Genomic DNA, 23,742 nt, shown 5'->3' with positions numbered 1-23,742 from the left:
GCCTTCCTTTTCAATTTCACACAGTGTGAACCTGGTCTTCCTCAGCACACAGGTGCAGCTGGCTGGGAAGGGAGCGGGGGCAGCCCTGCAGGTGCTACTCACATGGCAGAAGATCATGGCTTGAGCGATGGTGATGGCCCCATACAGGTTGCACAAGGCCTGGAACTTCTCGTCTCTGTTATTGCACAGGACATAGTACTGCTTGATGGTGTCCAACGTCTCCTCCTCACGCTTCAGTTTGATAACATTAGGGTCTGGGACCACTTTCTGGGCAAACTTCCACACAGAGTCTTCAAAGGTGGCAGAGAAAAGCAACATCTGGCAGTTCTTAGGTAGCATCCTGCAAGGCGAGACCCAGACACTTTACATGACCCCCAGGTTTTCACTAGAAGGTAGAGAAGCAGCAGCCTCCCCAGCTCGGATGGGCTACAGCCCCAGGCTGCAAGGTGTGCATAGCATCCTAGTGCCAGGGAGGAAAAGAGCAGACCCAGGGTGGGACAGCAGTGGGTTAAGGTCCCACATCTCATTTCTCAACCTAGACTGGGAGGATGGTCAGTGCTGAAGTGAAAATGGCCCATCAAATGAATGCTGCTCCAAGTACCAAAGAACTAATAGAGCAAGAGGGGCTTCTGAACTTCCTTCTGACTCTAGTTCTTACCTCTGGATGCGGATGCTCTGGTCTTGGTGGCCCTGAGTGGCTATCATCACGTCAGCCTCATCCAGAACAAACACCTTGATCCTCTTGGGATCAATGAACCTGAGCTTGGAGCACCAGTCCAGGACGGTCCCAGGAGTACCAATAACAATCTGCTCACTGATCTTCTGACCTCTTTCCACTGTGGAGACGAGATGTTTTCTGTGGGTATTTCAAAGGCAAAGCCAGCTCTCCTCTCTGATACATCCTCAAACTTTTTTGAATTTAATGCTAATGTCTCTGTTTTTGCAGCACTGAGGACTGAACCCAATAACCTATACAGGCTAGCCAAGTGCTCTACCACTGAGCTATGTATCCAGTCATGTTATTTTTAAATTTTGAGATATGATCTTGCTGAGTCACCCAGGATGGACTTGCACTTGTGATCCCCCAGCATCAGCTCCTGAGTAGGTGGTATATAGGCATGTGCCACTGTGCCCTTCTGCATTAAAATTTCAAGGGAGGGGCTGGGGATATAGCTCAGTTGGTAGAGTGCTTGCCTTGTAAGCACAAGGCCCTGGGTTCAATCCCCAGCACCCAAAACAAAACAAAACAAAATTCCAAGGGAAAGTTAGAATAGTGCTACATTATTTAATGGACACATAAGAGAAACACGATAAAAAAAAAAAAAAAAAAAAAAAAAAAAACTTATAGTAAGGAGGATAGAACAATGTACACTGGCATTTTTTTTTTCCTTTTTTCTTCTTTTTCAGTGTTAGAGCGTGTACTCTAAGCTACATCCCCAGACCTTCAATGATATTCTATTCATTGTCTAGAAACATCCAATTCTCTTTTAAGTATTTGATCTTTGTTTTTTCCTCTGCCAACATCATTTTACCTAAACCAAGACTGAACTTCCTCAGTGGACTGAATGTTCAAAGAAAGTTCCTATATTTCCTATGCACCCTGCCCTCTCAGGTATCTGGACATCTATTTCAAATAAGCCAGTTGCTTTTATGTTTCTCCTGCCCAAGTGAATAAATAGGGTTTATTATAGAAAGTTTTATTTTCTGAAAGACACACAAACAGCCTTTCTGCGAAAATGTACTTCCCTAACTAGGCATGACAGACTATGGCATACTTCTCAGCCCTGTGATTGAAAAGAATGTATTTCTTCATTCTGAATTAGAAGGGACTTAGTGATTTACCTTTTAGTTCTTAAAGAACTAAACTTGCTGGGCATGGTGGAGCATGCCTGTAATCCCAGCAGCTCAGGAGGCCGAGGCAGGAGGATCCTGAGTTCAAATCCAGCCTCAGCAACTTAGTGAGGCCCTAAGCAACTCAGTGAGACCCTGTCTCTAAATAAAATATAAAAAAGGGCTTTGTATGTGGCTCAGTGGTTAAGTGCTTCTGGGTTCAATCCCTGGTACCAAAAAAAAAACAAAAACAAAGAATTATAACCTCCTTGGGTACAATGAAGCACATAAATAATCCTAGGTATTTGTCGAGGCTGAAGCAAGAAGATCAAAAGTTCAAAGCCAGCTTTATCAACTTAAGGAGACTCTAAGCAACTTAGCAAGACCTTGTTTCAAAATAAAAAACAAAAAAGGACTGGGGATGTTCTCAGGGGTAAAATGCTATTGGGTTAAATCCCCAGAATACACATGGGTCAATCCCAGTACAAAAATATAAAACTTTATCAGTTGTAGACAAGTGAATTAAAAAGGATGAATAGAGAGAAAAGAATTAACAAAATGAATCCCCAAAGTCAATTGCTATGAATATTTAGATTTTTGTACTTCTAATAACATGAGAAAGAAATCAGGAACTTAAAAAAATCCAGAATGTAAAACTTTTATCAGCAAGTGGATTGGTCAACCTAAAAGGTCAAATGTAATAGAGGGGGAAGGTATACAGACAATTACACATTAAAAGAATCAAAGAAATAAAACAACCAAATGCAACACATAAACACTGATTTAATTTTGTTTAAAAAAAAAAAAAAAAACAAACAGTTTTAGGATAACTGGGGGAGAATAAAAAATGCATATTAGTTATCCCAAGGAATCTATTAGTTTTCTTAGTTGTGATATGGATATCATGGTTGTGCAAAAATGTCTACATAAGAGGTACAAAGTCTCAATATCTGCGATTTACTTTCAGATGGTTCAACAAAAATGTAGACACATATACAAATAAAGGAAATATGGCAGAATGTTAAGTTTCTGAATCTAGGCAGAGAGCATACATGTATTCATTATACTATTTTAACTACTGGATATGTTTCAAAACTTTCCAAAGTAAAAAGAATTGATTAGGTTAATGACTCAGGATCACATACTCACTCACATTTATTGCCTCGAACAGCATAAGCTAGCCTCAGTTCAGGGTAAAATTTGCCCATCTGTTCAATCACTTTTCCTGTTTGAAGAGCAAGTTCATACGTAGGAGAGAGGCACAGACACTGAAAGAGTAGGAGAGTGTAGAATGGAAGGTCAAGAGAAAAATCTCTTTTGTCAAGGGAATTCCCATTAGGACTTGGTCATTCCCCCAGCTGAGGCTGAAAGAAATAATATGTAAGTTAAGGCGTACACCCTTTGATTCTTTTTTTTTTAATATTTTTTATTTTTTAGTTGTAAATGGATACAATAGCTTTATTTTATTTATTTATTTTATGTAATGCTGAGAATCAAACCCAGTGCTTCACACATGCTAGACAAGTGCTCTACCACTGAGCCACAACCCTAGTCCACACCTTTTGATTCCTTAAGATGCAGTCATAAGCTAAAACTCTTAGGAATCAGAATTCTGGCTGGGCAATGACACTTGCAAACAGCTAGTGGCCACTACAGTCCATCCATGAGTAAGGATCTGAAATTGCAACCACACATTAGCTCTTTTTCACTTACTCAATAAGTTCTCAGAAATTCCAGCAACTTGGAAGGATGAGACAAGAAGATTGCAAGTTTGAGGCCAGCCTCAGCAACTTAGCGAGGCTCTAAGCAACTTAGTGAGACACTACCTTAAAATAAAAATAAAAAGGTTGAGGGAAGTAGCTCAGTGATGAAACACTCTGGGGTTAAATCCCCAGTATCAAAACAAAATAAAACAAAAAAATTCTTAGAACTTTCCAGCAGAATTTTTTTTCTTCAAGTAAAAGAGTGAACCTAACAGAATATCCCAGAACTTTCAAAACATGGAAAATGGGATAAAATTTTTGTTACCACTGAAAGATCACCATACTGTTTGTGCTTGAGTTCCAGTTTATGCAAAAAGTGGTATTATCAGCTGGTAATATAGCTCAGTGGTAAAGCACTTGCCTAGCATGGGTGAGTCCCTGGGGTTAATACCCAGAAGCAAAAAAAAAAAAAAAAAAAAAAAAAAAGTAACATAGCTTGCTTTTAATCCATCAAATGGAATTCCCCTTCTAGTTATTAGAAGAAAATCCAAATTCATCAAGTCCTTACCTGGGGGTATCTGTTTGCAGGTTCTACTTGGCTGAGCATAGCCAACACAAAGGCAGCTGTTTTACCAGTACCAGACTGAGACTGGGCAATTAAGTTCTGTGGGCTGCACAAGAAAACAAACCATTTAGAAGCTTAAATGTCAGGTACTTTCTTTAAGTTAAAAAAAAAAAAAAAGAATAAAGATTAAAAAAATGGATATTTAAATTTCATTTATAGAAGAACTTGGATTTTGTTACAGAGTTACAAATGCTAGTTTCACAAGTACAGAGCACTCTAGAGAAAAGATTTTATGATTGGATTTGAAACATTCCATATCTTTTCTCAATTCAGTAGCCAGTGATTCTTTCCTTCCTCTTTTTTCCCAGTACTGGGGAGTGACCCAGGGACACTCTACCATTGAGCTGCATTCCTCAGTACTTTTTATTTTTTTATTGAGACAGGGTCTCGCTAAGTTGCCCAGGGTCAAGTTTCTTCTGCTCCTTTTTTTGTTTCTAGTTGACTGCTCATCTTCCTCATGCAGCTCTTTGACCGGCTTCTTGGGCTACTTCAGGGGGTTCTTTTTGCCACCTTCAAGGTGCTACACAAGGCTCAGGCCACCCCATTTCCCAGACCCTGCCACTGGAAGCGTGTATCTGTTTTTTAAAAGCATTTCAAAGTAGATTACACTTTTAATCAGGTGGTTAGGATAGAATCTCAAATAGGTGATATCTGAGCAAAAACATGAAAGGGAGGAGAGAGTTGGCATGTTGTTGTCTGACACAACTGTCCTGGGTAGCATATAGCCAGTGCCAGAAGCCCTAAGGTGGGAGTGTAGCTAGCATCTTGTCAGAGCAGTATTGGGGACACTGAAGGACTAGAATAAGGGAGAGGATAGGAGATGTGAGCTGAGAGGTAACGGGAGCCAGATCAGGTCTCACCCTCTGAATGAAAGGAGAAGCAATCAGAAGGATTTTGAGCACAGAAGGGATATATGCTGACTCTTTAAAAAAAAAAAAAAAAAAAAATGCTGGCAATCAAAAACAAAAATTGACCCCTCTAAAACAAAAACAAGCAAAAAGTAACTACAAAAAGATGCACCCTGTGGATGGACATGTGAAAAATCACAGTAAAATGTTTGTGGTAGGATTTAGAAAGAGGGTATACAGGTATTCACATTAAAATCCTTTCAACTTTGCTTGTAACTGAAAACGGTTATAACAAAATGCTGGGGGTAAAAACTGCAAACGGATTCCTGGCATCTCCATTTCTTTGAGTTATTTTCCTTCAGCGCACTTGTCACCTTTTAAAACAGTTTTACTGAGATGATCCACATACCATACAATTGTCCCATTAAAAATGTACAATTCAGTGGTTTTTGGTATATTATTGTTTGTTTGTTTTGTACCAGGGATTGAACCCAGGGGCACTTAACCACTAAGCCACATCCCCAGCCTTTAATTTATTTTAGTCTTTTTTGTTGTTGTTTTTTGAGACAGTATTGCTAAATTGCTTAGAGCATCACCAAGTTGCTGAGGCTGGCTTTGAACGTGCAATCCTCCTTCCTCAGCCTCCTGAGTTGCTGAGATTATAGGCATGTGTCACTGCACCCATCTATATTATTGATTTTTTAACTTTAATTAAAATATGTACTATAAAATGTCACTTTAACTACTTTTAGTATAATTCAGTGGCATCAATTAATATTTATAATTTATCACCTCTTAGTTTTTACTTTTTTTTTTTTTTTTTTTGTGGTGCTGGGGATTGAACCCAGGGTCTTGTGCTTGCAAGCCAAGCACTCTACCAACTGAGCTATATCCCCAGCCCTTTTTTTTTTTTTAGGTAGTGGGGACTTAACTAAGGGCCTTGTGCATGCCAGGCAAGTGCTCTACAACTGAGCTACACCCTCAGAGTCCTTTTTAAAATTTTTATTTTAAGACGGGTTCTCACTAAGTTGCTGAGGCTGGCTTTGAAATTGTAATCCTCCCTCTTCAGCCTCCTGAGTAATTGGGATTATAGGTGCATGCCATCACCCCTGGCCATAGGAATCCATTTTTTTATAAAAGGGTCCTCAGGCCCTAGAGCTTTGTTACTAAAAATGTGATCTGAAGGCTGAAAATGTACCTCAGTGGTAGAGCACTTGGCCTAGCATGAGCAAGACCTTGGATTTGATCCTCAGGTATCATGACAAAAATAAAATATAAAAAGGGATCTAATACCTCCTGCATTAGCATTATCTGAAAGTTTATTAGAAATATTGATTCCCAGTCCCAACTTCAGACCTACTGAAATCAGAATGTGATTTTTAATCAATTCCCATGAGATTCAAATGCCAATCAAAGTGGAAAGCACTGCAACAGAAAATAACCTTAGAAATTATACTATTCAGGTGTAGAAACCAACCTGGTTTCTTTTCCTGATTCTGTGGATAGAACCCAGGAATACTATATCTCTAGCCATCTTTTGGGGTGGGGGGGGACTGGGTATTGAATTCAGGGGTACTTGACCACTGAGCCACATCCCCAGTCCTATTTTATATTTTATTTAGAGATAGGGTTTCGCTGAGTTGCTTAGCATCTCACTTTTGCTGAGGTTGGCTTTGAACTTGAGATCCTCCTGTCTCAGCCTCCTGAGCCGCTGGGATTATAAGCACTCGCCACCATACCTGGCCAGTCATTTCTTTTGAGACAGGGTCGTGCTAGGTTGCTGGGGCTGGTCTTGAACTTGAGATCCTCCTGCTTCAATCTCCCCAATAGCTGGGATTACAAATGTGTTCCATCATGCCTCGCTCCCTGTCTGGTTTTTGCCTAGTACACTTGACATAGTAAATTTTATATATCCATATGATGAGATCATGGTATCTATGAATGACACAAATTTATTTACTAATATAGAAAGATAATTCAATTAAGTTAAAAAACATAGCATATAAAATGTTATGGTTCCACTTTTTAAAAAAACAATATATTTATCAATTTATACAGAAAAATGTCTAGAAGTCTCTAATATCAATAATGCAAGGGAAGAGAGATTATAGATGATCTCTTTTTACTCACTGTTTTATAGTTTTTCTACAAGGAGCATATATTATTAGTATACTTTTTTAAAATAAGTTTTTAAAATTAGAAAGTTAAAAATGGAACAGAGTTGTATTAGGATACATACGGTTCAGCAAGCATCAAAGGCAATGCGTTCTCTTGAATTTTTGATGGACGGTTGAAACCCATGGCATAGACTCCTTGGAGAAGCTGTGGTTTCCTAGAAAAATCATTGAAGGTAACAGTCATAGTCTCTGAGTGAGGAATACAGCAAAACATCTAGGAAAGTCTTCCTCTCTTTTCACTGTTACACATAGTTTTTAAACAACAATAATTGAATTGAACACAACGTGTAAGTGCAGCTAAAGCTTTTACAGATTACCTGGAAATATTCATTAATGGCCCAGAGCAGCTAAATTCAGTTATTGAATTTTGTTAGCTAAAAATGTTCTTCTGTATGAAAATATATGTACAACAGATCTAGAATCTCTACCTAAGTGCAAAAGAGAGTCAGAAAGCAAACAAGTACTCACAGTCGAAGCTCTTCAAAAGACTTCACTGAGTAGAGCGGGGAGTTGGGATCCCGCTGCAGGACTTCCACTTGGTTAGTGTTATCCACAAGGTTGCTTCGGATCAGCTTGTTGAGTAAAGACTGGGCAGCTCTGTCCTCTGCAGGAAAAAAAGATCAAAGATTTTTAAAAGTCCATGAAATCCAGACTGAGTTCATCTAAATAACGTGTTTGTACTGGGCTTTCTAATTTGAGGTACATCATAGTTTTGATTTATAAATATAATTAAAAGTTTATTTATTTAGGCAGTGCGAGGGATTGAACAGAGGGCCTTGTGCGTGCCAGGCAAGTGTTCTACCACTGATCCACATCCCAGCCCATCTTACTTTATTAAGAAGAAAGGCTGGGGCTGGGGCTCAGTGGCAGAGCGCTTGCCTAGCACCTGCAAGGCACTGGGTTCAATTCTCAGCACTGCATATAAATAAATAAATAAAGGCCCATCGCCAACCAAAAGATACTTTAAAAAAAAAAAAACTGTATTCACAACAAAAGAATACAACTTAACTTTAAAAAAAAAAAAAAAAAAGAGGAAGAAAGGCTATAACTCACATCACCTCTTGGGGCCTCATATTCTTTAGCACTCTTTTTTTTTTTTCTCCTGGTGATACTGGAGATTTAACCCAGGAGCACTTTACCATTGAGCCACAGCCCAAGCCTTTTTAATGTTTTATTTTGAGACAGGGTCTCACTAAGTTGCTGAGGCTGGCTTTGAACTCATAATCCTCCAGCCTCAGCCTCACGAGTCACCAAGATTACAGGCATGTGCCACTATGCCCAGTTTTAGAACTCTATTTTAACAATCCTTCTTTTGGGGGTTGTCTATTCTTCCTATCTGGACCCAAATATTTACTTCTCATTTGCACCCATATAAACTCAAAAATTAGCTTAACAGATACATCACAACAATAACAAAGTCTGTATCTTGATGAGGCATAAGTTGTTCACATCTTGTCATCTATTCCATAATATAATTGTTTATTTTATTAAACAATGGGGATACAATTTAAATTTTTTTTATAATACCCTGTATAAGTTAATCATTCAGGGACTATTTCCTGCCACTGCTTAAGTTTATCAGTTGTTCAATGTAAAATTTCTCTAAAAGGTAATCATTAGAATTCCTTCACCTATTACCTATTTAAGTTGAACTTTAATCTAGCACTGGGACCCCTATTAAAAGTCAAGCCAAGTTGGGCATAAAAATGAAGCCTCATAACAACCCATTTTCTTAGAATATAGAATTTCACTTATATAGCTTTAAGGCCATGTTACCTTTCTCTTCTTCATCTGTTTTCTCTGCATTAGCATTGGTCTTGACAACAGCACCTTTATCAGACACAAAGTGGCCGTCATTCAAAATCACATCCCATACCCAACAAGCTGAGACAATTCAAATTCTAGGATACTAGAAAAGTAAAGGCCTGAAGAGCAAAAAGATAAATGAGGACACCAAACCACTACAAAAACATTTTATTATCCCCAAATAAAGTTTTGAGATACTGCTACTTATATTCAATTCTCTCTTCTTCCAGGTCCCCTCACCCTATCTCAAAAACTAATGTTTATTTCCCTCATAGCATCAGTAACTGTGAGATAGTATAGAAAGATGATTACAGTGCTATGATCAGAAACCACCTGAGGGTCAGCAGAAGAATATTTATGTAAATCATATTCTGTCAACTTGTGAAAATAATGTCATTGAAGTTCTATGTATATAAATTTATTAATAGAAAGAATAGAAATAGTCAAAAAATGTTGTATTATGTAAAAATATACAGAAAAATATTCACAGTGAGGTAAATATTACATTACCCCCTCCCCCTCTTCTGTTTTTTGTTTTGGTTTGGATTTTGTTTTTTTGTGGCAGTGCTGGGAATTCAACCCAGGGCCTTGTAAGCCATACCAGGTAAGCACTCTACCACTGAGCTAAGCTCCCTACCCCTCCCCACTGAAGATTCTTGATAGACATGAGTCCAGAATAATTACAATAGATAAACTTTCAGATTGCTCATACTTTATCCACTTCATCCCAAATTGAGGAACAGTTTAAAAGAAAAACAATCTGGCAGCACAGTCCTATGGTGAGTAATAAATAATTCACAAACCAATTAGGCACGCTCATTCTTATATTAAACACCCTTTCATCCTATGATCTAATTCATTGATTCCCAAATCAAAAGAATGCCAATATCTGTTAGCCCCCTGTCTGATAAAAATATGATTTTTTTCCAGGTAATTATTATGCCAACATAAAAATGCTAAAGGAAATCACATTTGCTTTCAAACTAGCTTTTACTCACCATTGACATCTGGTTTGATTTTCTCTTCCTTAAGATGCAAGTTGCTCAACTAAATGGAGAATATGGGGGGAGGGGAAAGTGTCAGGAAAATCACTTAAAAGATTTTGAATCAACAGAGCCTCCCTCATGAAGATGGGGGAAAAAAGAGCCACTTCCAAGACCGTCTTACTAGGTGTACTCATTGGGAAGGATTCAGTAGGTTGTTCTGCTGCGTTCCTTTTGCTTACTCAATGTTTGAATTAGAATAAACAAATTTTCTCATAAATACAGTAGTAGAAAAAATAAAGATTACACTACAATTTTTATAGAATTATAATTTGTGAGTTTGCTTAATGCCCTGAGTACAAAGACTCTCAGAGGAATATCATTAGAGTTGTCATTCTCTCACATTCTTTTTCTTTTGGGTACTGGGGATTGAACCCAAGGGCACTTTACCACTGAGCTACATCCCCAGTCTTTTTTTTAATCTTTTTATTTTGAGATAGGGTCTCAATAAGTTACTGAGGCTAGTCTTGAACTTGGAAACTTTCAATCCTCCTGCCTGAGTTTCCTGAGTTGTGGAACTATAGGGATGCCCCCGTTCCCCCAACCCCACATGTTCTACACAAGAAGAAATCTAAAGAGAAATTGGAAGAGAACAGAAAGGACCACAGGCAAAGCACCTGTGGATAGGACCGAGCATGCCGCAGGACATATTCCAGCCAAAGCACTACAGCTGCTGATAGGCAGCCTCATATCAAAGCCTCATCGTGTGGGATGTCTGACATTTTTAACTGGGAACAGACTGGAGGATCGTAGCACACTGGGAATACTGACTAGGCTTAAGTGTGAATATGAAGACACCTGACATAACACAGAAACATTTCAATGAAAGAATTACTAGGACTTTTGTCAAAAACTGTAAATTTAGCAGGGCGTGGTGGTGTATGCCTATAATCCCAGTTACTCAGGAGGCCAAGGCAGGAGGATCGAAAATTTGAGGCCAGCCTGGGCAACTTAGTGAGACTCCAGTCTCAAAAATAAAACAGAAAGGGTCGAAGGGTTGAGGATATAACTCAGTGGTAGAGTGTTTGCCTAGCACATATAAGGCCCTGGGTCCCCAATATTGAAAAAAAAAAAAAAAAAACTGGGAAATTTAGGAATATCCTGGCAGGATTATCTTCCCTATTAGACTGTAAATACCTCAATGACAGAATATTTCAAGTTGGATCCAGTACAAAACAGGTGCACTAAGAAAATATTAAGTGAAGTCTAAGATATTGTTTAGTAAAAGATAAGAGAATAAAAATCACTACAATGATATGGTTATTTCTCAAACCACCATCAGGTTCTTAAGGTCCTGAAGTTCATTTCTGTCTTTCCCAATGGACCAATGGGAAGAGGAAGAAAAGTAGGGAGACAGGAATGAAAAACAAAAACAAAAACAAAACAAAACAAAACAAAACACTTTGTTGAATAGGTATTTAGATGAGAATGGAAGGGCCTCACTTCTACTCCTTAACTATGAAGAACACACTAATAGACAATAACCATGAAGTTGTCACCAGCGCAGTGCATGATACATAGTAGGTGCCCAATATTTCAGGCTGCCAAAGCACCACCCACATTCTCCTAAGGAACCTAGCTTAAGTCTAGTACTCAAAGATCTTTAAAGAGAAAGAGACAATACACAGACTGAATGATTTACTGGCAGCACTTACGAGGAAAGACTAGTCGTAGTCATTTCTAGGGTGATAATTACTACCTAAACTGAATGACAGGGTTGAGGTATAAGTAAGTTAATGAGGTATAAATGAAGTATTAGTGAGGCGGAAATATCCATTACTATAAAGCATTTTAATTCAATCACAAAAGGACATTCAGGGCTAGGGCATGGCTCAGTGGCAGAGCGCTTGCCTAGCTTGCCTAGTACGCATGAGGTACTGGGTTTGATCTTCAGCACCACATTACAAATAAAATAAAGGTATTCTGTCCATCTACAACTACAAATTTTTTTTAAAAAAAGGATATTCAAAGATGGAAGAATCATTCTTTGTTGATATATTGTGCAAATTGAAGTTAACAGGATAAAATGTGTAGAAAAAGTTGCTACTTCTAATGTGAAGGACACCAACAGATGTCTTTTATTACAATGTATCAGAATTCTGATTCATACTGCAGACTCCTGCAGAACATAAAAACCTACTCAGCCCTCTGTTGACTCTAAAGGTCTTGAAGCCTAAACAGAGAAGCAGCAGTAGAGCAAAAAGTCCCTGTTACCCCCCGTAATGCCAGCCAATTGAATGCTGGCACTTGGGTTGAAAGCATGGTTAGTTCAGATACCCTTCTTTGCTCTACTTATTTGGACCAAAAGGGAGAAACCAATTTCTCCAGCAACTCTGAAAATCATTTTGAAACCCAGGAAACTACTCAAAAGGCAAAATAAACTACCCACCTTTTCCAAATTACCCACAGCCCTGCTTTTATAGTAGCAACATTTTTTTTCACTGCCTTTAATATTTTAGTTTTTAAGATATATGAATAATTGGAAATTATATAGTTACACTTCATTGTATTCAAAAGCTACTTGAGAAAGTATTCTTGAGGACTAAGGGAGATTTAAGCGGTAAATGACCTGTACTGCACAGGGGTTGTCTTAGGCAAAATTGTGAAATAGAAGACTTAGAAAGTCTTAGGTTTTTACCCTCTACATTGAAAAAGAGCTCTCCAGTGGCACAATGAGGGGAATTTGTAAATAGAATCTAATATTCTCTTATCTAAAATAAGAAATGAAGCTTGATGGACATTTAAAATACCAGTGGAACAAACTAATGTTGTTCTTTATGCTTTGCAGTCACACGTCATACAACTCCCATGAGGAGCCTCAGTGGGAGTTCCAAAAGACAGAGGGCAACGGGCATCTTATTTATTCAGTTTTTGAATACTGTGACCTATTACAATTGACTTGGGCATGGTTAATTATCGAATCTTACCCATGTTTAACTAACTACTCTACACAATATGGACAAGTAGTTTAACAGATTCCTGCAAAAAAACCCCTGTGAATTACAGATAACAATAATAACAGTCATCACTCATATCAGGCATGTTCATAATTTAAGAGGCAGGTATTATGATTACTCTCAATTTACAGAAGAAACTAAGGCACAGAGAGGTTAAGCAACTTGCCCAAGGTCACATAACTAGTAAGTAATGGAACCAGAATAAAAATCCAAGTCCATTTAAGGTCTTAACCTCTATATAATCATGTTTCTCATAGATAATCTGATAAACTAAAAAAATATTAATTTTAAACTGGGCACAAAAATGCATACCTATAATCCCAGTCACTTGGGAAGCTGAGGCAGAAGGAACTCAAATTCAAAGCCAAACTGAGTAACTCTGCGACATCCTCTCTCAAAATAAAAAGGGCTGGGGGCGGCTGGTGTTGTGGCTCAGTAGTAGAGCAATTGTCTAGCAAGTGTGAGGTACTGGGTTCAATCCTCAGCACCACATTGAAAAAAATAAATAAAATTAAGGTATTGGGTCCATCTACAACCAAAATATATTTTTTAAAAAAGGATACATCTCAGTGGTACAGCACTCCTATGTTCAATCCTCAGTACCAAAAAAGAAAAAAAATTTAAACATAATGGTGCAGCTGCTTTGGAAAACATTCTGGCAGTTCCTCAAAAGCTAAACACAGAGTTACCAAATAATCTGGAAATTCTATTTGTAGATTTATACCAAAGAGACTTAAAACTATGTGTCCACACAAAAACTTGTACATTAATACCATAATAGTACTTACAATAGCCAAAAATAGAAACAATCCAAATGTTCATCAACTTATGAATGAATACATAAAATGTATATCCATACAATGGACTATTATTTGGCAATAAAAAAGGAATAAAGCACTGATATATGTCACAACTGATGAACCTTGAAAGATTATGCTAAAAGAAAGAAGCCAGTTGTAAAGGACCACATTATTGTATGATTTTACTTATGTGGCATGTCCAGAAGAGGCAAATCTAAAGAGGCAGAAAGTAAATTAGTGATGATTGTCAGGAGCTGGGCAGTTTAAGGGAAATGGAGAGTGACTGACAATGGAGCGACAAAAATGTCCTAAAATTGATTGTAATAATGACTACACAACTCTTTAAATACTTAAAAATTAGCAAACTTGTACATGTTAGCAGATAAAGTATATGGTATGCAAATGAGATCTCAAATGCAGTTATTAAAAAAATGCACAGTGGTCTATCATCCCAGTTACTCTGAAGGCTGAGACAGGAAGGATTACAAGTTGGAGATCAGCTTCAGTAACTCAGCAAAACTGTATTATAATAAAAAATAAAAAGGACTGGAGATGTAGCTCAGTGGTAGAATGACCAAGGGTTCAATCCCTAGTTTAAACTTAAGTTTCTGCTAGGTGAGGCCTGAGAAATGCTAAGATGGATCAGCTAAAGGCCACATTTGATGGAGGGAATACCATAATGCAAATGTGAGGGCTGGGCACAGTGGCACACACCTGTAATCGAAGCAACTCCAGAGGCTGAGGCAGAAGGATCATGAGTTCAAGCCTCAACAAGTTACCGAGACCCTGCCTGAAAATTTTTAAAATAAATAAATAAATGGCTGGGGTTGTAGCTCAGTGGTAACATGCCCATGGGTTCAATCTCCAGTACCATTCTCAGACCAAAAAAAAAAATTTATCCTAGCTGAATAATAAGAGATTTTTTAAATGATAAAAGATTTGAAAAACCAAGTCAAAGAAGTTGTATGAATGACAAACAAACACATGAAAAAAATCCCCATCCTAAGTTATTAGGGAAATGTAAATTTAAGTTACAATGAGATATCACTGTATACCTATTAGAATGAAGAAAAAAATGAGACTTATACAGGTAGGATGTGAAGCAACTGGAGCTCCTTCCTACACATTGCTGTCAGGAATGCAAGAGGGAAAACCATTTGGCATATAACTTGTAAAGCCAAATGTGTATTTAAGCCTGGCAGATCCTACTTTGAGGTATTAATGCAACAGAAATGCAAACATAATTGCCCCAAACTGGAAAATATCTAAATGTTTATCAACAGAAGAATAAGCAAACTGTGGCATATCCACAATGGGTTACTACTCAGCAATAAAAAGAAATCAACTACTGATACCTGCAACAGCATGGCTGAATCCCAATTGTGTTAAAGTGAAAGATGCTAGACATGTAAAAGATTACATAGTTGTTGGGCACAGGGGTGCACACTGTGCAGTGACTGGGCAGGCTGAGGCAGAAGGATCACAAATGAGTTCAAGCAATTTAGTGAGGTCCTAAGCAACTCGGCAAAACCCTGTCTCAAAATAAAAACTAAAAAGGGCTGGCTATGTAGCTCAGTCATTGAGTGCCCCTGGGTTCAATGCCAAGTGCCCACAAAGAAAGAAAATTTAAAAAAGAAAAAAGAAGAAAAAAGAAAAACCTAAAAAGAATTTAGGATACAGCTCAGTGGTAGAATACTTGCCTAGCACACAGGAGGCTCTGAGTTCCATCCCCAATACAAAAAAAGTTACATATTGTAACGATTCCATTTTATGACCTTTTGGAAAAGGCGAAACTATAATAGTGACAGAACACAAATAAGCAGTTGCCAGAGAAGGGTGGGGAGAAGGTCATGACATCAAAGTTCAGGGGAACTTTGTGGCACAGGACAAGATGCTCTGATTGTTGACTGTGGTGGTAATTACAGAACTGTTTTTGTTGAAATTCACAGAATGATACCACAAATAAGGGTTAATTTTACTATATGAAGTTATACCTTCATAAACTCAATCTAAAAAAAAAATTAAAGGGCAGGTCCAAGAGGTCCAATATTCAACTGAAAGGTGTTCTGGGGGCTGGGTTTGTAGCTCAGTGGGAGAGTGCTTGTCTAACATGTGTGAAGCTCTGAATTTGATTTACAGCACTGAAGAATCATCAATCTCACAACCAATAAGGGTTCTGGAAGAGAGGGAATGAAGAAAAAACAAAGGGCAGAGTGAGGTGGCACACGCCTATAATCCCAACAATGTGGGAGGCTGAAGGAGGAGGATCACAAGTTCCAGGTCAGCCTTCTTATAGCGAGAGAGTGTCTCAAAATTAAAAATAAATAAATAAAAAGGACTGGGGATGTAGCTCAGTGGTAAAAAGCACCCCTGGGTTCAATCCCTAGTATAAAAAAAAATTAAAAATAATAAAATTTTAAAAAGGAGAAGTCAGTCACATCAGGAATTGCAATGGTCTCAAACATCTTAACAATACAGAAATCTAAAAGGCAACAGAACAAGACCTTTAAAATTTGGGAGGAGGCAGGGTGCGGTGGTGCATGCCTGTAATCCCAGCAGCTCTGGAGGCTGAGGCAGGAGGATCATTGTTGCTGCCCGCAGCAACAATTCTGTGGGAAGGAATCGGAGGTGGACTGGGAATGAACTACTTCTATTATCTTTCTCTTTAGTGGACTGCTTTCCTGCTTGCTTGCTTGTTCGCTAGTTTATAGAGGAAGAGAGGCTTGCTTGCTTTTAGAGGTACTACACTTTCAGAGAGGCTACGCTTTCAGAGGAGCTATTTCTTAGAGTTCTGCTGCTTCTTCTTAGAGGTGTGTCCTGAGTCCTGCGTCCTAGAGGCGCGTGCTAAAGGTGCATGCTAGAGGTGCGTGCTATCAGAGGTGCTTCTTAGTGGTGTGTCCCGTGTACTGCGTCCTTCATTCTGCGATCTAGAGGTGTGTTCTCCTCCTCCGAGGTGAAGAGAATGTCTTATATACACTAAGGTAGCCAATCAGCTTAGGATTAAGCAGCACGATTGGAGCACACTCCACGGTACCAATCAAGAAAGAATGAGGAACATCTATTGACCACTAGTGCAGAAGAGACATTAACCAATCAGGCAAAAGGTCATGAGAGATCACGAGTGTTAACACTAATGATGCGCCACCTCTTGGCCCAATGCTAGCCGCCATCTTCGAGCTGCTTAAACATGATGATCTCTAAAGAACATGACTTCAAAGCCAGCCTCAGCAACTTAGCAAGGCCCTAAGCAACTCAGTGAGATCCTGACTCTAAGTAAAATACAAAATAGGGCTGGGAATGTGGTTCAGTGGTCAAGTGCCCTAAGTTCAATCCCTGATACCCAAAAGGGGGAAAAATTGGGAGGAAAACAATTTGCAGACTACAAGTCTACAATCAGCCAAACTAATACTGAAATTATAGAGCAAAATAAGATATTTTTAGACATGCATGTTTTTATTTTTTTATTTTTATTTTTTTTAATTTATACTTTAGGTACTGGGGATTGAACCCAGGGACAATTTACCACTGAGCTAAATCCTCAGCCCTTTTTTATTTATTTTGAGATAGTATTGCTAAATTGCTGAGGCTGGTCTTGAACTTTTGATCCTCCTACCTCAGTCTCTCAAGTCACTGGGATTACAGGAGTACATCACCACACCTGGCTATGTGCACATATTTTTTAAAAATTTACTTTCCATACACTTCTAGAACGGAAAATTGATAGTTTCACCAAAATAAAGGACTATGTCGAGAAAGATGAAGAAAGGGAATACAGGAAGAAAGGAAACCAACATAAGAGGAGGAGGAAGGAATCCCTAGAATGAGGTTAAAGGTAAATCTCATCCTTCTCCATCTCCTAAAATGAACTGTGTTCCAAACGTAGGGTGCCTAGTCCAGTTGAATCAGATTAAAGACCTGGAAGAGATGGAATTGACAGAGTGCTTGATATATCTGTCTGAACAACCTGGGAAAAACTTACGTGGCAGAGAGTTTGGATTTGACTTGGTACTAAATACAAAAAAACATGAAGCAAAAACACAGCAATTAAAAATTCCAAGAAAAAATTGTTTTACAGAAATGTGAAAGTATAGCCAGGCAGAGGTGGAGCATGCCTGTAACCCAAGCTACTTTGAGGTGGGAGGTTGAGGCAGGATGATCAAAAGTGAGGACAGCCTTGGCAACTTGGTGAGACCCTATTTAAAACTAAAAACTAAAAAGGGCTGGGGATGTAGCTTAGAGATAGAAAGCCCCAATTCCTAGTATCAAAAAAAAAAAAAAAAAAAAAAAAAAAGGAAAAAGTATTCATGAGTTAATAATTTAAACATAGACTATTTGAACTAAAGTTACAATATTATAAGGAAAATGGGGCATGGAAAGGCATGCATATGTGGTGGGAAGAAGATGAAGAGAAAAAGAGTCTATCTAAAACTGATAACTCAGTAAGTAGCAAAAACAATCATTGTTTAGGGAACACAGTGGTAAAACTATCAATCAGTTTCAAGGGAAAGTACAGTTACCTCTGGGGAAGAAAATATTAGTAGAAACCACTGTTTTTGAAACTATTTCCTTGTGCAATCATAACTTTATCAGTTATAAAAACAAAACAAAAATAAAAAGACAAGACAAGCCGTGGGCCAAAATAAACCTTTTCTCTTTATAGGCTGAAACCAAAACAAAAACAAAAACAAGGTCATTACTCTGGAGGAATTCTCAGAAACATACACTAAAAGTAGGTGCAAAGCACTATCAGAACTTGGAATGTTCAGGAGGGAGAATTTGATTACACATAGTAATGTTTAACTTACATTTTGTTTACTATGTATCAGGTTCAGAAAAGAGAACAAATTTAAGCACATCAGGAGATTTACTGACTGCCAAAACCACCGCGTCAATCATGTATCACCGAGCAAGTCGGAGGAGGTACACAAATACAAGGACACGGTTCCTGAACCCGAGCGGCTCGGGTGGAGAATGACACCTAAAATAGTGATTACGAACAAGGGTCAGGAGTGCAATCTATGCAGACCCTGATTTCAGAAAGGCAGGTAGGCGGCTGGGAGTTCTGGGGCCCGGAGCACCCACCTGCGTTTACGTGACGCTGGAGGGGAGCGGGTAGACAAAGCAGGTCAGGGTCAGGGTCAGGCTCCACTCCTCTTCGCCCCGCACCCCCGCACCGCCAGCCTACCGAGGGCCTTTCCCAGGGACCAAGCCCCGGGTCAGAATTCATCCCCCCCGACCCTTTCTTTCACAGCTGAAGCCAACTCACCGACTCGGCCGCCGCTTCCTGCTCGTCCACCGCCAGGGCCCATGAGTCGGTGGCCATGGTCCCCAGCGCGGGCGAGACGCGGCCGCTGGCGGGCGCACCAGAGTGCGCCGCGCGATCGCGGGCTCCGGGGGGTCGCAGCAAGCCCGGGCCCGGCCCCTCCGAGGGGGAAGTCATTCGCTGCCGCGCGGGGCACCGGAAGCGGCGCCGCGCCGCAGTGACGTCGGAGCCGGCGCCCGCCGGCCACCCTCGCCCCTGGGCGGTGGCTTCTGCTGCCTTCAGACCACTCAGTACGCCCGCGCTGCGCAGGGTCGCCTGTCCAGCGGAGGTAGCCAGGCCGGGTCAGCTGATCCTCCAACCAAATACCAAATCACATTCCCGCCCAGCACAGCGCTGATGTAGACTTTGTCGAAACAAACCACTCCAGATAGTCCAAATGCATAAGCAAGCAGGTGTTCACTTTTCAGGCTGCTAATTTTAAATGTCCAGGTGTTGTCAATCGGCTCTGAACTTTACCGGTATCCTAGCTGGCTCGCCAGATTTGAAACACGCTGAATTTGCGCCCAGCCCCCACCCGACACCAAATTAAGAACCATTTCCTCAGGCTGAAAGCCGAGAAGGCGGCCGACCACCTACCCTGAACAGCGCCCAGGAAGCTGAGAACCGAGATGCACCCCACACCATCAGCCTACTATAGCTTAACTTAATCTGCGCACATACATTTCCTGCGGCTTTTTAAAAAGTTCGGCTCTCCTTTAGGGATTTAGAAGATGGGAACTTTGAAACAATTAAGTTTCTTCTGTCTTCTTTCAAAGTTGGCTTTGAGTAAAACCTATTTTCCTACCAATTTGATTCCAAATATTTCTGGAGTAGCGAGTGATGTAGCCTAGCCCCTACAGGTATTAGAGCCGCTGTATACCAAAACCCCCATAAGGTAAAGATATGTCCCACAGACAATGTGACAACACCACTTACAGGAATTTAGCGTTGAAAATATTTAAGGAAGGTGATAGGAAAAAGTGTTCTAGGTAGAGGATCAGAGACCGGAAAGAGCAATCAGGTTTCGGGAACTGAACAGTAAAAATTCCTGGCAGAACTGACAAAATAGTTTAATGATCAAACATATGAACTTTTGTCGTTAGCTGTGCCTGACGTTAGCTGTGCCTTATTTAGTTCTCCTAAATAAGGGTCGTGTAATTGGGAGCATTTTATTTTGGGGGACAATATTTTTTTGGTAGCAGGGATTGAACCCAAGGGTGCTTAACCACTGAGCGACATCCCCGGTCCTTTTTATTTTTTACTTTTATTTTTGAGACAGGGTTGCCTTATGTTGCTTATAGCCTCACTAAGTTGTTGAGGCTGGCTTCGAACATTTGATCCTTCTGTCTCAGCCTCCCAAGTGGCTTGGATTACAGCTGTGTACCACCATGCCTGGCTTTGGGGACAGTTTTTTTTTTAATACACTTTTTTTTTTTTTAAGTGTAAATGGACACTGTACCTTTATTTATTTTATATAGTGCTGAGGAAGGAACTCAGTGCCTCGCATGTGTGAGGCAAATGCTCCACCACTGAGCCACAACCCTAGCCCCTTTGGGGGGAAGGAAGCCCCCTAAAAGGAGGAAGTATTTTAGGTGTTTAGAAGAGGTAAAATAAGGATTGAGACAGTTGGTTTCCCCTAACTGAAATCCAATAGGCTTCTCTCTCCTTGATTCTTTCCTAGAAAGAAGCTAGGCATTTTCCTGCAACCTGGAAAAAAGAAAAAAGAATTCCAACTTCTCTCATTTTGCCAATATCCCACTACTACAAGTTAATCTCAGGTAATGGTGGGCAGGTAGAGATGTGCAAAGAAGAAAAAGGCAAGCAGCCTGGGAGCCATGACCTCTATCTCATCAAGGCAGAAGCCACCGGAGGAAAATTCCCTCAGAGAAATTTTGTTATTTCACAGGGTTAAAGAAGGTTAAGGAAATCCCCCCCAAAAATTTTAATAAAGTTAAAAATCAGATAATCTGAGGTACAGGTATATAACAGGTTCCACGTGTGCAACAAAACAAAAAACCTCAATTCATGTATATGCTTTGTATACACAATAGAAAATGCATAAGGTACACACAACTGAAGACGAGTTGATTTTGGGTTGAGGGGCACTAGAAGGATAGGGTAGGAGACTTCCTTTTTGGTTCTTCATCCTCTGAAATTATTTTCCATACATTTTTCTTTTAAAATTATATCTCAAACAGGAAAGGGAATAACAAATACCTAGGTTCCCACCATAAGGCTAAAGAAACAAAACAATCTGGGTGTGTTGTCCCACACCTGTAATCCTAGCAATTTGGGATCCTGAGGCAGGAGGACCACAAATTCAAAGGCAGTTCCAGCGGTGTAGCCCTAAACAATTTTAATTTGTATCAAAATAAAAGATAAAAAGGGTTGGGGATGTGGCTTAGTGGTTAAGTGCCCTTGCATTCAACCCCTGGTTCCAAAACAATAAAAATAAAAACAATTAAGATTCAATTGAGGGTCTGGGGCTGGGGTTCAGTGGTAAAGCACTTGCTTAGCATGTGTGAGGCACTGGGTTCGATCCTCAGCACCACATTTTTTTTTTTTTTTTTTTTTTTTTTTGCGGTACTGGGGATCGAACTTAGGGCCTTAGTGCTTGCAAGGCAAGCACTCTACCAGCTGAGCTATCTCCCCAGCCCTCAGCACCACATTAAAAAATAAATTAAAAAGTAAAGATATTGTGTCCATTTACAACTTTAAAAAAATTAAAGGGGAGGGGTTGTAAATGTAACTCAGTGGTAATGTGCCCCTGGGTTCCAATTCCTAGTATCAAGAAAAAAAATTTCATTAAAAAAAAAAAAAAGTGGTTATTGGGGATGTCATTCAGTAGTAGAGAGCCTGCCTAACATGTGCTAGGCCCTGGATTTGATCCCCAGCACTGAAAAACAAAAAACAAACAAAAAAACACTTCAATTGAAGCCCCCCTCCATACTTATACCAAGACAACAGCTATCTATTCTGGATTTGATGCTTATTCTTCCTGTATACACTTTTAGCATGTGCTCCTTTTTCTATTAAAATAAACAAAAAACACTTAAAGCTGGACATGGTGACCAACACCTGTAATCCCAGTGACTCAGGAGGCTGAGGTAGGAGGATAGCAAGTTCAAAGCCAGCTTCAGCAATTTATCAGGCCTTAAGCAACTCAGGGAGACCCTGTTTCAAAATAAAAAATAAAAAAGGCTGAGGATGTAGCTTAGTGGTATAGCCTCTCCTACGTTAGCACCCAAATAAATAAATATATATGCAAGGTGAGACTCCTGCTAAGAAAGAACCTGTTATCCAAAGTCGGGTGTGGAGAGAGGTGTTAAGGGAATATGAACATCTGGATTTGAACTCAGCCTCCTGCATCTACTCCCAAGTAATCTTGGGTAGCCTTAGTTTCCTCTGAACTCATGGTATCTAACCCACGTTAAAGGAATCTAATCTACCAAATCACAAAGCTAAGGCCTTAGGGTCCAGTGCCTGGCTTTATGGCAAAGACTCAATAAATTCTGGTTATTATTATCCTCTTTCCCCCTCCCCCAAAGTTAGGAGCGAGGAAGACGCTGAAATGTGGAACACAGGGTCTGTTTGTACCCTCCCAGATACTCACACCGCCCACCGGCAGAGCGAGAGGAAACCTCCCCCGGCCTCGGCCACAGCCGGCAGCCCAAGCCATCGCAGCTCAGCATGGCGGTTACGCTCCCCCAACTGCCACTCATTGTCCAGGACAAGCCTCAACCTCATTGGCGGAGTCCAGGAAGTCAGCCGCCCAGCCAATCCCATGAGAGCATGGGACAGGCCTGTCTGGGGCAAGATCAGGGACTTTGGGGTGCGAGGCAGGCAAAGACCAGCACTAGCCTCCAGCAGAGGACGTGTTTTGGAATATCCAGCTTTATCGTTTATTGCTGAATGTCTGTCTCCGGGACCTGGAATTCCATGAGAGTAGGGCAGTGTCTAACTTTTTTTTTTTTTTTTTCCTTTTTTCTTTTGGGTACTGGGGATTGAACTCAGGGGCACGTGACCGCTGAGCCACATCCCCAGTCCTCTTTTGTATTTTATTTAGAGGCAGGGTCTCACTGAGTTGCTTAGCGCCTCGCTTTTGCTGAGGCTGGCTTTGAACTTGAGATCCTGTCTCAATCTCCTGAGCTGCTGGGATTACAGGCATGCGCCACCTCTCCAGGCTCAGTGTCTGCCTTTTTATATTTTGATCCTCAGGGACTAACACGTAGTAGTCACGCATTTGGTGGATAAATGGTTGAGGATAAACATCCCCTCAGATCCACCAAACTTTCTAAATCTTTGCTTCTGGGACTGCGGCGTGTAGCTCAGAGATGGAAGTCTTGCCTAGCATGCATGAGGCACCGTACGTTAAAAAAACAAAAACAAAAACAAAACAATAACTCATAAGGCGGTTGTGAGGATCAAAACTTAGATCAGTACCTGCTGTATACTAAGTACTCAAATGTTAATTCGTGAGTTGCATGTAAAGTGAGGAGTTAAATCAAGTAATTAATTTTTACTGATTTAGGAGCTTTATGTATTTATATAGGATGCTATTTTACTCTTAAAAAATTATATTTTTCTGTACTGTCTTTAGCCAAGTTATGAACGGTACAATTTGACCTTCGTGTATTTGGATATACCAGAT

General features: G+C 39.9%; 1 protein-coding gene and 1 long non-coding RNA gene across 12 annotated transcripts in view; one reads left to right on the top strand and one right to left on the bottom strand.

Moving 5' to 3' along the window:
• Nucleotides 1-19,713, bottom strand: part of DDX19B (DEAD-box helicase 19B) — a 26,111-nt gene extending 6,398 nt beyond the window's left edge. Inside the window, exons 1-10 of one of the 9 annotated variants that reach the window (XM_079117362.1) lie at nt 19,056-19,193; nt 17,582-17,704; nt 9,988-10,036; nt 8,960-9,013; nt 7,652-7,787; nt 7,246-7,338; nt 4,102-4,204; nt 2,984-3,098; nt 659-836; nt 103-340 (exon numbers count right to left, since the gene is read on the bottom strand). In XM_079117362.1, the coding sequence (XP_078973488.1) occupies nt 103-340; nt 659-836; nt 2,984-3,098; nt 4,102-4,204; nt 7,246-7,338; nt 7,652-7,787; nt 8,960-9,013; nt 9,988-10,036; nt 17,582-17,632 (1,017 nt within the window). In that variant the 5' untranslated portion in view covers nt 17,633-17,704; nt 19,056-19,193. Of the gene's footprint in view, nt 1-102; nt 341-658; nt 837-2,983; nt 3,099-4,101; nt 4,205-6,745; nt 6,852-7,245; nt 7,339-7,651; nt 7,788-8,959; nt 9,014-9,987; nt 10,037-14,503; nt 14,580-17,581; nt 17,705-18,594; nt 18,735-19,055; nt 19,279-19,688 lie in introns of those variants that run through there. The other 8 variants (XM_079117364.1, XM_079117363.1, XM_079117360.1 and 5 more) reach the window with 8 other exon arrangements.
• LOC306647833 lies at nt 16,833-23,742 on the top strand. 3 transcript variants are annotated; one of them, XR_013760184.1, is made up of 4 exons: nt 16,833-17,621; nt 18,616-18,775; nt 20,773-20,869; nt 22,640-23,742. It is a non-coding gene; the product is annotated as an uncharacterized lncRNA (long non-coding RNA). The 3 variants fall into 3 exon arrangements; XR_013760185.1 differs by having other exon boundaries at nt 18,616-18,834; nt 22,697-23,742; XR_013760186.1 differs by having other exon boundaries at nt 18,616-18,834.

The sequence above is a fragment of the Sciurus vulgaris genome (assembly GCF_902686455.1).
Source record: "Sciurus vulgaris genome assembly, chromosome: 17".
Lineage (NCBI taxonomy): Eukaryota > Metazoa > Chordata > Mammalia > Rodentia > Sciuridae > Sciurus > Sciurus vulgaris.
The sequence above is the reverse complement of the archived record's forward strand: the minus strand, read 5'-3'. Positions and strand labels throughout refer to the sequence as shown.